The sequence below is a fragment of the Sciurus vulgaris genome (assembly GCF_902686455.1).
Source record: "Sciurus vulgaris genome assembly, chromosome: 8".
In the NCBI taxonomy this organism is placed as follows: Eukaryota; Metazoa; Chordata; class Mammalia; order Rodentia; family Sciuridae; genus Sciurus; species Sciurus vulgaris.
In genome coordinates this window covers 27,085,285-27,101,224 of record NC_136468.1, presented here as the reverse complement: position 1 = coordinate 27,101,224, position 15,940 = coordinate 27,085,285, and the positions used below count along the sequence as shown (strand labels likewise).

The following is a 15,940-nucleotide window of genomic DNA, read 5'->3' as shown; positions in this document are numbered from 1 at the left end:
AAAATCTGTTCCTGTTTTCACTTCCACTATTGGTCATCCTAAGCAGTGCTTTTTAAGTCTGCATCTTTCTTAAGATGTTCCTTAGTCTCAAACCACCCATCCCATCAAACACTTACTTCATTTTAGATCTGTTGATGAAATATTCTCCATGTATTGTATAGTTCATCTACCTCTTTATTAAGTAGTACCATCTTAGACTTTATAGGAATCCTGAATATAGACACACACAGTACACACACTACTATCACCATTATCTCCACTATAGAGGAGGAAATAAAGATTTAGGGAAATTTGTTTCCTTGGCCAAGATCACAATGTACTGAGTAGTAAAACTGCACTCAAACTCAAACTCCAAATATAAATCTTGTGTTTCTAATCATTGTGAAAAATACAATCCACTAAATGTGCACTACTTCAGAAACTTTTCCGATCACCTCAGATCCTCCCTCGTCTGTTTCCTCATCCTTCATTCAAGGCTCACCACAGCATCTCTGTTTCAACTCATGTCCTTAATACTCAGTCCTTAATACTGAGCTTATGGCATCTCATCTCTCTCTGGGATTTTCTCATCATTTATTCCTTTGTTTTTAGTATATGATGAAGATCAGAAATTATGAAAACAAATAGTGAGTAAAGAAGTCCAACCTAATGGGTGAAGCTGAACAATACTCAGGGGGAAAGAAAAACAATAAACCCATTGATTTGCTTCAAGTTTTTCTTCAATACTGCCCAAATCTTGGCACACATGTCTTTATTTCAACAGAGGAAATAAGAAATAAGAAATTTCATCCTTCATCACTATGAAATAAATTAGGCTTTAAACCACCTACAGTTTATCATCCTACTCAGTTTAGAAAACAGAAGCAGAAGTATAATTCCACTCTTAACTTTCATGATGACTTAATTTATAAGATTAATACTTTATAACCCACTTGAAGTTTTTCATCAGAAACTAAAAAAAAAAAAAACTTAATTTCAAATCAGCCTGCTTATTTATCTTTATATGCTCATTATTAACATGTATTCTGTTAACTTTTCTTAAATTTTAAATATTTCCAAGAAATAACTATAAGCTTTTAGCTTACAGAATTAATTATATAAAATATTTCCAAATGATCAATGACTTCCTCTATTTTATTTCAAGTGAGGAGATTATCAAAAAGGATATCATTTAAGTTCTTGTAATTTTAAGATTTTTTAAAGTGATTCAATAATCACTTCACATGTTTAATTTTGCTTTATCTATATTTGTTAGATAAGTAAAAATCAATTATGAGGAAATTGTGCATCATACCCTCAAGCAATGACATTTTGCCAATTTTTCCCCATACTGATCCGTCTCATTTTCTACTTTAGAAGTAGATGAAAGAGAAAGCAGTGTCAATTTCCCCAGTAGTACATATGCTAACATAATGAATGGATTCCAGTAATCACAGTTACAAAAAAAGATCACTTGAGGAAGTTATTTCTCAAAATCTCTTGGTTTCTGGTCAGAGCACAGTGCTAGTACAGAGCCAGCTTTCAAACAGTGCTGAACCCCTTCCTTTGGAATTCACTTATCTCCATTTCATGTGTACATTATTTTCCCATTTCAGATTCTCTCTCACCAGGACTGTTGGAACCGACTCTTACCATCTCCTGCCTTCAATCTCTCTCCCTCCCATCTTCCAATTACTGCCATAGTCATTTTTCTAAAACACTTCCTTAGCGCCTACTTTGTCATCCTGCTCAAAAAGACTTTTTGGTTCCTTGCTAGTTATGTCACATTCAAACAACAGAGCATGGCAAGATTTCAAAGGAGCCCAAGTTTACCTTCCTCTCTCATCTTCCAGCACGTACCCATCTGTGTAAACTGTTATCACACATCCTTCCACCATGGAAGCTCCACTTTCTCAGACTGTGCGTGCTCTTCCCTGTCTTTCAACTATTATTAAATTGCTTTGCCTGCCATGAATTTCTTATCCACAGCTCATCCACCTGATGAAATGTTCCTTTCCATTTGTAACTCAAATCAGATATCATTTGCTCTCTGAGTTGTATTCTTTATACCTCCTTTATATTGTTTCCTAAATCTCAGCATTCTGTTATGTTTGTGTGCCTATGTCTCTATCATATCACTAATCAGCTGAAATATTGTTAGTAAAACGTTTCTATACTTCTTCTGTTAAGCTATGAAATTTGACTATTCACAGGACTACATTTTATTAATCTTTGTGCTCTTGATGCTTAGCTCAGAGTTCTTTTATTAGGTTCCTTATAAGATTCCCAATAAAATATATGTGGGATATATGATTCATAAGAGATAAAAGTGAATATAAACAAGAAAGACAACAATAAGAAAACTGATAGGTATGTATGTTTTTAAAATATGCCTTGTCTTATAAAAATAATCTTTATCAAAAAAAGAATATGTAGACAGTTTAGAGCTGGAAGAGAACTCAGAGATTCAATCATTTTATAAAATGCTCTCATTTAAAAGATGAAGCTGAGAGATTGGAATGGGCTCACACCACAGGAAGAGGGTAGCAGAGCTAGGAAGTCTAGGATCCTGGTACCCAGTCAAGGGGCTATGCCACCGTACAACATATTGTTGGTGGGTTCTAACTAAACACAAAACAAAAATTTGATTGACTTTCTTGTTTCTTCAACATGCACCTGAAAATACAATTATTTCAAATAACGTCCTTAGAATATATTCCTAGAATTAAGAAAAAAAGATTTAATATGTTGTGATCAAATCATCTTTGAAAAAAATCACAATACCCACTCTTACCAAGCATATTCAAAACACCCACAATAATCACCTTTTAATAATTGCTATTTATTATTATTTTTTACGCTCAAGTCACAATGATTACATTAAGGCACCATAACAAATGTTTTGGAAACACTGTATTATACCTTGAACATGTCTGCTCACCTTGGAAACTGGCATCAACCAACAATTAGCTCTCAATAGCAGCTATTTCCTATTTTATCATTATTGAATGAATAAGACAGTTATTGTACTGTTAATTAACATCTAGTGATTAAAGTTGAAGGCCAGGTGTCAGGCATATGTGCTCTTGGCTAACTCCAGGGTAGTTAGCATGTTTCCCTGTTAGTTTGACTTGTTTCTTATTCTTTTTTAATGTTTTTATTAGTGCACTATAGTTATACATAACAATGAATTCATTTTGACATAATCGTGCATGCATGGAATATAATTTGTTCCATTTCCATCTTCAGTACTTCCTCTTGCCCTCCCCCCCTGCTTCCCTCTGCTCCCATTCCTCTCCTCTGCTGGTCTTTCTTCTACTTATTTAGTGGGTTTTTTTAAATTGTTGCTTTATAAGATGTACATAAAAGTTAAATGGGCTCTATAAGTAAATTATTATTATTTTAAGTATTTGCAAATTTGATATATGGAAAACTGTTTCTTTACTCATTAATTGGTATTTCTTTGATTATTCATGAGGATTAACCTTTTCAAATATTTATTAACATTTATAGGTTTTGACAATTTATACCTTGGAGATGTCATAATTTATATCAATCTATGCATCTGTTTTGTATTTGATATAAATCAAATTATCCCCTACTTTAATTTGTTTCAAAAGTGTGCTTTTGGTAATTTTTAAGAATTTTTACTAATTTTAAGCTCATCCATTTAAATCAGAAAAACTTTCTCTTTTTTTGTTTTTTAACTAAATCTAAAATAAATTCCATCTTTTGTGAAGAAATTATCTATCAATTTCACTGAATATTGGTAAACAATTGAAAAAATGTCCTTTCCCACTTATTTTCATTATTTGCTATTTTTAGATATACATTAGAATAGGGTGCATTCTGATATATTATACATACATGGGGGTGCAACCCATTACTATTTTGATCCCATTTTTGTGGTTGAACATAGTCATGTATTCATATATGAGTATGGGAAAGTTATGTCCAATTCATTCTACTATTTTTCCTATTCCCACCACTCCCTTTTTCTTCAGTTCCCCTTTGTTTAATCCAATGAATTTATATACTTCCCCTCTAGCTTTTCCCGCTTATTTCATTTTAGGGGAAGGGGTGTACCGAGGATAGAACTCAGGGGCACTCAACCACTGAGCAACATCCCCAGCCCTCTTTTGTATTTTATTTAGAGAAAGGGTCTCACTGAGTTGCTTAGCACCTCACTTTTGCTAAGGCTGGCTTTGAACTTGCAAACCTCCTACCTCAGCCTTCCATGCTGCTGGGATTATGGGCATGCACCACCAAGCCCAGCTTTGCCCACTTATTTCTAAAGCTATCTTTATCACATAATAAATGCATATATAGACACATATGCATGTGTAAAATTATTTGTTTAGGGTCATTATGTAATTCTGACTCTTTCTGGTTTCATTTTTATGTCTATTCTGGTACTAGTTAATATTATATTGATTATTATAATTATTGTAGTTTAACATGTAGCTTAAATGTTAAATGTTTATTGGGAATAATTTTTTTCAAAATCATCTTATTATTTTATGCACTTATTCTCATCATTAAAATTTAAAATACTATTTATCTGAAATTCCAAAACATATTCCTTCTTTATTTCTCTTGGAACTGCACTAAGCACAAATACAAATTTATTCAGAAAGGGTTAACATTTTTTATATAATTAGCTTTGCATCTATCAACAAGGAATTTCTCCCTCCATTTTTCAAATGTTTTGTACATCTGTCAACAAAGTTGTCTTCATATAGGTCTCTCAATTATTTGGTTCAATTTGTTGCAAGATATTTTAAATATTTTCTGCAAAGGAAACAGAGTTCCATTTCATAAAAGTTAGTCAATGACTTCTTACTGGTATGTAAGAAAGTTCTTAATATTTTCATATTAATTTTGTATTGGATTATCATTCTAAAATAAGTACTTTTAAGTTTTTTAAGTTTATCTCCTTAGAGCAAATTATTTGAACATAATCATAATACTAATTTTCCTTTTTAGTGGTAATTTTTGTTTCATGCTTTATTATATTGGTTAAAATATACAGAATATTAATAGTAGGGTTAATAGGTCTAATCCATCCATTTAATTGAAATAGCTAAAAATATGTAATTATAGTTGGAGATATACTTTATTGCATTAAACTTTTATTCCCTTCCTAGTTTGTTTTGTACTTATAATAGAAATGAGGGTTATATTTTAGTCAAATGACTTTAAATTATATTATGATATGCTAATTATCTTACTTGACCTATTAGCATGGTTATAGTACATTTCATGATATGAAGCTATACTTATTTCTTTTAGATAGTTTAAATATATTTTATGCAAACCAATTTGCTTCATAATCACACTATGAGTTGCTTAGCACCTCACTTTTGCTAAGCCTGGCTTTGAACTTGCAAACCTCCTACCTCAGCCTTCCATGCTGCTGGGATTATGGGCATGCACCACCAAGCCCAGCTTTTCCCACTTATTTCTAAAGCTATCTTTATCACATGATAAATTCATATATATCACATGATAAATTCATATACGTTCAGAGAACTCTCAAAATTTTAAGTTCTTAAAATCAATAAGGTTTCTTTAAAAAAAAAAAAAAAAGCAAATGTTGATAAAAGCCATCTTTATACCAGTCCCTGAGGTCAGAAGATTGAGCATTGAAATGGTGGGACAGCAGGGTTTAGGAGCTGCCTCACCCCTTGTGCTGTCAGGGAATTCAATATGTGTGAGGGCTGACCTCACCTAACTCCAAAGCTGATTGCTCTTTTGTGTTCTCATAGATATTCTTATTCTTAAAGGGGTCTTAAGAAGCTCATAAGGTCTCTGAACCTACTTGCCTCTAGTAGGTAGGTACCATTCCTCTTAGGTTTCTACCTTTCTGCTCCATTATAACTTTCCCTAGAGGTTCCTTAGAGGAACTTCCAAAATGACTCCTTCATCCTCAAGGCGTGACCCATGACAACCAAGTTTGTACAACTTGCTTCTGACCACTGATAATTTGGAGCAGATCTGAAACCCAACCAAAGTTTATTGATGAGATTCAAGCTTCTAAGTAGCTGGAATTCAGAGTTTGAAAAAGTAGCTTAGTGTCAGCAGGTGTCCTGAACCAAGAATAGCTAAGTTCTAGCAGTGTAGGGGGCTCTGTGCTGCACCAGAGAGCTAGAAGTAGAGAGAATCAGTATAAAGAGATCTAGACAGTACAGAGAGACATACAGAAAGATGTTTGGATTTCTTTCAGGTTTACCTTTCCTAGAACCAGTTCTTTTCTTAGACCCTTTTATATTCTGAAATGGTTTGTCTTGACACATATTATCAATTCTATTAGCATAATTAAGCAAGCTTAAATTGCCTTTTGTTACCTGCAATCAAACAAACCAAATTAATATGCCATTATGCTTGACTTACTCCTGACGTGAGCTCAACTTTAGGTAAAAGGAGTAGAGAGATATCTCGAGAATTCTCGACACTTTTTCTTTATGATAAATAAGGTTTTCATAGCAACAGAAAAATCTTTGATTCCATACAAGATGTATAGTATTAATATTTTATTGCCTTGGAGTAAGGAGTTGACACAGTTGCTTAAGTTCCTACAAAAAAAAAAAAAATCTGAACTCCTTTTCTTTATGTTTTTCTTTTGATAGATCTTAGGATTTAAAAAATTTATAGAAATAGCATTTTGTTCAAATAGTAGCAATAGAAGTAATCCTAAAAAGTCAAGTCGTTGTTTTCCTCTGGCTTCCCAAGTAGAGAGGAGAGGTTGAGAAAACTTGTAAGGAAAACACCAGTGATTCTAAGCCTGTCATGATTCTGAATGTGCTTGCAATACAGATTCAGGAGATGGGAAGGCAAAATTTTCAGGCAATGATAAAAACCAGTTTGAGTATTAAAATCAATCAAACCTCCATTGCAGCTTATATTTTTGTTGCAAAAAGTAACTTTAGTTTCTTAGTTTAGTTATTTGACTAAATATTTCAAATATGAATTGTTAAATAGTTATTTAAATAGTTATTTGTATGAGACAAAATTTTGGACTGAAATACTAATGCTTTATCATTTCAGTTCTATTATGCTCTTCATATTGTCAACCAATACTCTGGAAGAAACATGATTTTTTAAACCGAGTATCTTTAAACCAGCTGAAGTAGGCATACCACACCCCTGCTTACTGATTTTTAAACATGATTCCCTTTTACACCAATTGTCTGTGCAGCATTCAGTAGCTTGGACTGCTTTATCTCCTGCTCTTATGAACTAGAAGAGTCTTCCTCAAAACGTGACATAGCTTTCTATCTTGACTAAAAGTGATCACAAACAGCAATATTAATATTAAATAATATTAATAATACTAATAAATAATAAATAATACTAATAAATAATAAGTACTAATAAATAATATTAAATAATACTAATATTAAAAAGAAATAGTTTAAAGCTCTTGTATTAATATGAAATAGTTTAACATCATCTACACAGAAATAGCACTTCAGCACAGCCACTATTCAATATTTAACTGGGCATTACTAAATAATTCCATGCAATGGGTCAATTTAAAAAAAAAATTATTTAAGAGAACATTGTGTAGCTCACTGATCCCGACAGAAACTGGAAGCCACACTGTGCAACATTCATAATAGCCCTGTGAAGCCTGTTCCTTTGACAACTGATAATAGTATACTAAGATCTTTCAGTGCATAATATCTTTTTCGTTTTGTGTACGGTAAGCAACCCTGCCTGGGTCTAGCTGAGCACATCTGGGCTCTTTAGGAAATTAAAACTGGTCCTGAGGAATACTTGGTGTGCCAACAGCCCCTGCACTTCCAGTCTTTAGGAAGTAGGATGGCTGTCCTCCAGATGAGAATACTTGTCACCAACAATCCACTCCACAACTATCCAATTAACAACACAACGTAGTTATTTGCTAGATATCCAAAAACAAATTCTAAACATCTACTTACAGCAAAATCCCTGCAAAAAGCAATGATATATAAGTTCATGGGACAGAAGTGAGTTCCATACACAGCTACTGGGACCCTTCAAGGTACCACCAAGACCAGGGAACAGGACTGGAAAGTGCATTGGCCAGGGTTATTCCAATCCCTTAAACTTGGCAGCTCTTACTTCAATTGATCAAAATGTCAGATTTATGAGTAGGAAGCTTTGGAAAATAAAATTTTAAAATCAGAGTATAATGAAGATGTTCTTCATTTATTCTTCACAGAGTATGGTTCATCCCATATCATCAGAGTGCAAAAAAGCTATAAATCTAGATCAAGGTAGGCTGTCTTCCTCCTCCTTGAAAACACCTTTAATGAAGTATCTTTGGTGTTCCGAGCATTACATTTCTTAGTTTTGATTGTGGGTACAGGTGCAAAACAGCTGAAGAGGAGGTTTTGACTTCTGCTGTACAATTTTATTTAAAAAGCATTGCTCATTTTACTGTCAAAGTCCCATATGATACCTTTTCTTTTAGAAATAATTTCCAAGAAAATTCATTCTCTTTTGAAAAATAGACTTCCTATTATGGTATAATTTTCATAGCAAGTCCCTTTATGCTTTGACTGCTTAGGAAGCTCAAAACTAAAACAGCCCCTGATTTTAGTTATGATATTCATTTCTTTCTCCTGTAATGGTTTTGATGGTGTATGCCTATTACCTTTTCTTTTTAAATTATAAACAGGAAAAGTATTAATAATGAAGGAACATTAATAAATAAGCCAATAATGAAATAAAATAATGATAAACATCCTGAAAATTACTGAAAATCAAGAGAATGATATAGTCCATGATAATTTACCTATGTTCATGCCTCTCTCCCTGTATCATCAGCTACTGGAATACAGGCAAGTCTAAAGCCTTGCAAAATAAACCTCCAAGGAGTTCAAAGAAATTCAAGTTCATACAGTAAAATTCGAGTATTTTTCATGACCCTCCTTGTAGTATACTTAATCTTGCATCAGACATAGTGCTGTTGTACTTCAGTGAGTTCCAACTACTTTTCAAGTAAAGAGCAAATGTTAGGAATTACCTAAAAGACCTCACATGATCTCATATCACCCTGCCTCCTGCTGTACCCTTAGACGTGCAGCCATTTAAGATTTCATCTGTGTATAACTCCCTAGATCAAAGACATTTCCCTCATCCTCAACACTAATTCCAGCATATGGTCCTTTGTAGCATTCATTGTAGGTTATCTAATTATATTTTGGGGTGTTTATTTGGTATCTAAGCTCCCAAGAAACTCTAAATCCCCTTTAGTCTATTTTCACCAGTAATATATGTTTAGCACATATCATAATGCTGAGCACAGTATATGTGCTCAATTAAACATCTTGACTGAATTAATGAAGTATTGTATTTGCTTCTCTGTCCATTAGTGGATTGAAAGAAAGCATATTATGGAAGGAATCATGCCTAAAGGTAAGCACAGCAATGGTACTCTGATAATCTAGAAGGGGATATAAAACCTATGAAAAGTGGACAGGAGAACTCAGAGATCATTGGTGTCTAGAGGCAAATTGTCTTAATAGCCATTAGACATGCAGACATTCTTTAATAGTCCATAATAGCACCATTATATTACAGTATGGCATAATAATTGGAGTCATCAAGGAAGGGTTAGGTTTTGATCTATAGTTAAGATAGAAGGGAAATTAGTAATTCACCTTTAAAATGTTTTCATCAGTGCTTCTTTAAAAAATTTCCCTATCTGAAGGTGAGTTGCACTTATTGAGAAAATATACTCATTTGCATTCCTCTACCTACTTCCTAACACTAATGGATAAATGAAGTGTTCCCAACCTCACATTAGGATAAATAACTTTACATTGTAGCAATCCTCTTTTGCTCCAGTTGATAACTGCATGAAAATTATTTTCAAACTTTCCTTAGTGTTTATATTAATGAAAGAATTAATGCCATGTAATAATTCTCAAAAATTCTGCTAGAAAGGAGAATATTCTGTGTTGAATGTAAAACAAATTCTGCCTCATGTTGCCTGATAAAAAGCAAAAGAAGAAATTTCCACTTGAATTCTAAATTGAAGATGACCTTGTGCTTTTCTGAGAAAGGCTGGCAGCTGAGGTCACTGGAGTGTATTGTGATAGACAGTGCAGCGCTGTGCGTGGCTCAGAGGCATGTCCATTGTGCGGATTACAGCCAAACTGAAAGAATTAGACAGCTCAGAGCATTCTATCATTTCATTTGAAAATAATGGTCAAAGTCATGGGCAGCAACCATTACAACTCTCATGAAAGAACAGCAGCATTCAATAATTCCATCACTTCAGACAGACAGTTTGAAGTGGCTCTTCCCTACCTAATACTGTGAATCCAGGACATTCTGTAACAGCTTTCTGTGACAGTCGCGGAAGCAACATTTCTGCTTCTACAATGGGAAAATCCTATCTACAAAGCATTGTATGCAGCTCTTTGCTTCGGACTGCTAAATCATTGAGAGAAATACAAGGAAAGAAAAGAAGACACAGAAACTTAACACTACAAAGTATAAATATAGAGCAACTCCAGATCATCCATTTTCCTCAATTTACTATTTAAAAACCTTAAAGTGAGTTTCAAAACAAAATGTCTATAATCTTTTCTCTAATAATGGCATGAACAAAACATTTTCAAATGAATCTAACCTGTTGTCAATGGTTTTGAATGAGCCTTCTAAGTTGTTTCTGAAATAGCAATATTTAAGTAGAATATTTTGATTGATAAAGGCTTATTTTTAACTTTTGCTTCTTTCAGGAGCAGATTAATGGTAGCACAAAAAATATGTTGAGATTTAAAAGCAGGTGGAAAAACTCACACTTCTGATTAAAAAGGAGAACTGTTTCTAATCCTGTGCTTTCCACTCTGCCTGAGTATCTTCTATATATAGGGAGGACAAAAACATCCTGTCACTTCTAAAGCATTTAGAGACCACAAAAAAAAAAAAAAAAAAAAAAGTTGCAACTTACCATTAAAATTTACAGCCCTAATATAACCAAGTAGTTCCTTCCCATCAATGGTGCTCATCCGTGGGCAAAGGCCAATGTATCCAGGACAGAGATCTTTGTGCATATTGTGCAGGGCATAAGCCATGGAATATACTGCATCGATTACAAATTGGACCTTCCCTTCCTGTTCATAAGATGAATCCCGAGCGATTCTCTCTAGTCCTGCAAAAATAAAAGGAAAACCATCAATTATCATTGTTAGATTTCAACAAAAGATGGCATTAGCATGAAGATTTCCATCATCTGAGGTACAAGGTATATTTAATGAAATACAAACTATTTGATTTTACTTCTGATTAATTCTGTATTATTGAGTTTTGTTGTTGTTGTTGTTTGATTTTTTTTTTTTTCCAGTGCTGGGGACCAAATCCAGGACCCTGCACATGCTAAACAAGCACTCTACTATGGAGCTATATATGCAGCCTCCCATTCAAGTGGTTTGTTTTGTCTTGTTTTGATTTGTTTTGGGTACCAGAGGTTGAAACCAGTGGCACCTAACCACTGAATCAAATCCCCAGTTCTTTTTATTTATTTATTTTTTAAATTTTGAGACAGGGTTTCACTAAGTTGCTGAGACTGGCTTGAACTTTGCAGTCTGTCCACCTGAGCCTCCCAAACCACTGGGTTTACAGGTGTGCACCATTGCACCCAGCTTCATAGTCAGGTTTTTAAACTGCGTATTTAACTTTTTTCTTGAGAAATAGCAGAAACTATTTCATTAGCAACAAAAAGATAAAAAATAAGAAAAGTATAGTTTCATTATCTGTATGTTCACCGTATTGAATCTCATTATATAATACATTGTAGTAATTAAATAACATTTTGATAGTGACTTGATCTTTTAAGTAAAAGGTATGGAATGTCATTCTTTTTGTCTATCTCAGCTCTAAGAGCATCATTTGATTAGTAGCTCAAAGTAAGTTCTCCCCGCTTCAGATCTATTCTTGTTTTGAATATGCTCTATTTGGGAGCTTTTTTTTATAAGTATTATATGACAATGTATCCTTAAGTGACTGTGGTTATCTTTAAAAGAATCATTCAATTTATTTTCTCTTTGGACTCAATTTTCTATTTAAATTTTCTATTAAAAAGATGTAGATCTCTCAAAATGAATGTCAGTCAGAGTAATTCTGCTTGTGTTTAGGCATATAGGGGGCTGAGAATACCTTTAGGCTGGTGTTTATCATTGAATATGTACTAGAAGCATAGAATTTTAAAAATGGAAGGTAAATTAGAGCTCAGCTATAGCACTGGAGAATACCTTTTGGCTATTGTTTAATACGTACTGGAAGCATAGAATTTTAAAAATGGAAGGCAAATGAGAGCTCAGTTATGAACCAACTTTCTTATTTTGCAGATGAGGAAACTGAGACACATGGAAATTATAGTTATATGGGTCACATAAAGCAGATTCATGAAGCATCCCTAATTATCAAACTGAAAGCCCAATATTCTTACCACCCCTAGGGGAAAAAATTAGTGAATGGGAAAAATTGAGGGGCATTAAGGAAAGACTCACAATAGGACCTTAACGGTTCATTAAGAGAACAAAACCAGAGCCTCTTCCACATCCTCCCCAAAACTTTCACATCAGTTACACATGGAGAAAGAAAAATCAAGTACTTGAAATTTTCTCATGGATGTTAGTTCTAAATCTATAATAAATCCAACAAATATTTGTTACTTTAATAATGCAAAGATCTGCTAAATTTAGAGTTGGATTTAAATGACTATTTTATATCTGGGTATTTATATTCTGATAAAATCATTTCCTTTCTTCAGTTACTCATTTTTATTCATCCAGTCATTGCCTATTTCCCCCTCTGTTCTTAATCACCTGTGAAACTCTGTTCCTTTCAGTGCTGCTGACTGGTGTTCTAGTTTCTTCAGTCCATCATGTTGCTGAATTCTGTTCCTCCCTTTCAACACGGATTTCCTGATTTTTCTCATGTCTCAGCTACCCATTCTACGTGAACTGTCTTTCAACCTCAGAATCTGTTCATTCTCAACACTGTCAACTATCACTATTTCTGTGACCTAGAAATATAAATTGGAATCCAAAATGTTATAAGTCTAAAACAATAGAATCAATTTATAGTAATCAATTTAATTCATTTTGGAAATTAGCTTTTTGGAAGATTCGTGTTCTGTGCCTTTCTTATCACCTCATTGCCAGGCTCACCTCTCATATTTCCAGGTAATCTGATTCTAAGTCACACTCAATATCTAAACTCAGGCAATCATTTTAGAGAACCGCATCATTATTTCCCTAAAACTTCCTATTGAGACTTTTGTAGATTTGGAGACAAAGAAGATGAGTTCACACAAAGAGCATCTTCGAAGTTTCAAAAGGCATGTTGTCTCCCTCAGTTTACCCTAGTTGCAAAACCCGAGCTCTTGTCCATGTGATACAGGAACATTGCTCTGACCCTCTCTGTGTTTCACTTTTATCTACTGAGTCCTCAGACAAAACCAGTCTATCCAGAATCTCACGAAGTTGTTTGTGAAAACACCCCTTTTGACTCCTGCCTAAAACTTCTCTCTTAAATTTTAACCACAAAATAGACTATTCATAAATAAATATTGAAGAATAGTTACAGAAACTAAATAGATTCAGCTACTTTTTATAAACTTTTACCTAGTTACCAACCACTCTGGTTAATTCAGGACTGAGCAGTTTCTCAAGACATGGCACCAAAACCTAAACAGTCCTGGAAAAGCCAGGATGTTACTGATGAAAAAGGAGAAAAGTTACAGGGAAAATTAGTGACGGAAACTTAAAATAACTACTTGTAAGATAGGTTCCTGAGTCTCAATGGATACCCCTGGGTTTCATTAACATTGCATCACTGAACCTAATAACTAAAAAGGAAGATGGTGAGGCCCAGAGCAGTTGTTCTTATGCTCAGTCATCTACATACAGATTCCTGAGTTCCACCTATATTGGCCACATCAGAGCTTCCTGACTTGCGCATGAGAAGAATCTGTCATTTCAAACACAGCCCCAGACTCATTCATAGACCAGTTTTTGGAAACCACCATCCTTCAATATCTTAATCCTTTGAAATATCAATATATATTTACTGTTTAGAGATGATTTCATGGTATTAGAGTATCAAAATGAAAATAATTTTTTTTTCTGGTATGTGCAACTAGAAGAAAATCTCATCAACTCCTCCCCACTTTCCCTTTAGATAGAGACACCCAGACCCTCCCTCAGTTTCTCTGGGGAATTGGTTCTAGGACCCCAGAAGATTCGTTATTCAGGGATGCTCAAGTCCTTCACATATAATGGTATAGTATTTGCATATAACCTATACCCATCCTTTAAATTAGCACTAGATTATTTATGATACCGAATACAACATAAAGGCTATATGAACAGTTATACTGCAGGAGTTAAGGGACAAAGAGAAGAAAAACTAAGCTGTACATATTCTATGTAGACGTATTTTTTAAAATTATTTTTGATCCATGGTTAGTTCAATCTCCAGACAGAAAAAAATATAGATAAGAAGGGTGACTGTATATTTCCCAGTATTTATAAATTTCAAAACTTCTATCATGTCCTTCCTTAGACACTCTTGGAGGCCTGGAGCTGGCTTCAAATGGATGCTAGAAAGACAATAATGATCTGTAAATTTAAAAAAAAAAAAAAAAAAAAAAAAAAACTCTAAGGAATAAATTGTTTTCTTCTTAAGAGGGTGGAAACAGGTAGGAAGTAATAGAAAAAGAAGAAGCAGGGTGTTGGGGGACACAGGGAAAGGGTCAAGGACAAGGTGGAAAAACTGTGGAGGGACTTTTTAAAACAGATGTCTAACATACCAGGTTAAAGCTAATTACACTGCTGCTCTGTGAATCTCTCCACTACACACACACACACACACACACACACACACACACACCCCTCTTGGATGAATATTACTGTTTATCTGATTTTGCTCTCTTTTGTTGACTTTAAAGAACAGAATAGGTGGAGGATTTCTATGTTCCCATTTCTACAGAGCGAAGGGTGGACAGCAAGCATAGAACTGGAAGAAAACACCTAAGCCAAACTGTTTCAATGGAAGCAGAGACGGTGAGAACACTAAGGAATGTGGAAATTCTATGCCATTCATGGGACACACATCAGAGCTAGACAAATACAAATATTTTTATTGTTAAATTTTCTGTATCCCCAAAATGTCCTGGATTTAATATATTATAATTTTATTTTAATGCCATAGCATTCTCTGCCCTTCTATAAAAATATTCCTCATCATTTAATAATCAGGATAAATTTATATATATACAACCCTTTCCTGATAAATTGTAATAAAGAAACTTCAACATAATAGACACACTACTACTCTTTGGCTTTTCTTAAAGAAAAAAGTTTCAACCTCATATGTAATGGATTCATATGCACTCTTAAATTCCACACCACTTTATTAAAGGGAATTATTGAATTTTCACTATTTATTTTCTTGGCTAGTTATAAAATCTAATTCATTTGTGTGCAGATTATATCCAAGTTTGTGCAGTTTTTTAAGTAAAAATTCAGATGTGTGTCTAGTGACGGTGTCACACATGAATTCATGAACACTGTGAGACATTTTACACATACCAGTGTAAGCACAGGGTCACAACTGGAATGAGGTAGGACAGAAGACAGGAGGACAGGTAGAAAGCAGGCAACACTAGAGTGGCCGTGATTTAAAATCCACTTTCAAATGGACTTAAAAGTCACTTTCACATACCTTGACCACAAACAACACTATTAAATCAATTATTAGCCCTCATCCACAAGTGCACTAATGTATTAAACAAAGAAGAAAAGCCCCAGCTCAGTAATGGTCAACATGTCCAGTTATCCATGAAAGGAGAACTAAAACCACCCTCTTAGATCCTCTTACACACCTAACTGTGGCTGAGATGCCACTGGTACATTCCTCTCTGAAGCCCCCACTCCTCCTGTCTCAGAGTATGCACTTC

At 34.1% G+C, this 15,940-nt stretch overlaps 1 protein-coding gene across 5 annotated transcripts in view; it reads right to left on the bottom strand.

Moving 5' to 3' along the window:
• Positions 1-15,940, bottom strand: part of GRM8 (glutamate metabotropic receptor 8) — a 777,053-nt gene that overhangs the window by 271,704 nt on the left and 489,409 nt on the right. For all 5 annotated transcript variants that reach the window (XM_079152225.1, XM_079152227.1, XM_079152223.1 and 2 more), the window contains exon 7: positions 10,928-11,128. In XM_079152225.1, the coding sequence (XP_079008351.1) occupies positions 10,928-11,128 (201 nt within the window). The remainder of the gene's footprint in view (positions 1-10,927; positions 11,129-15,940) is intronic.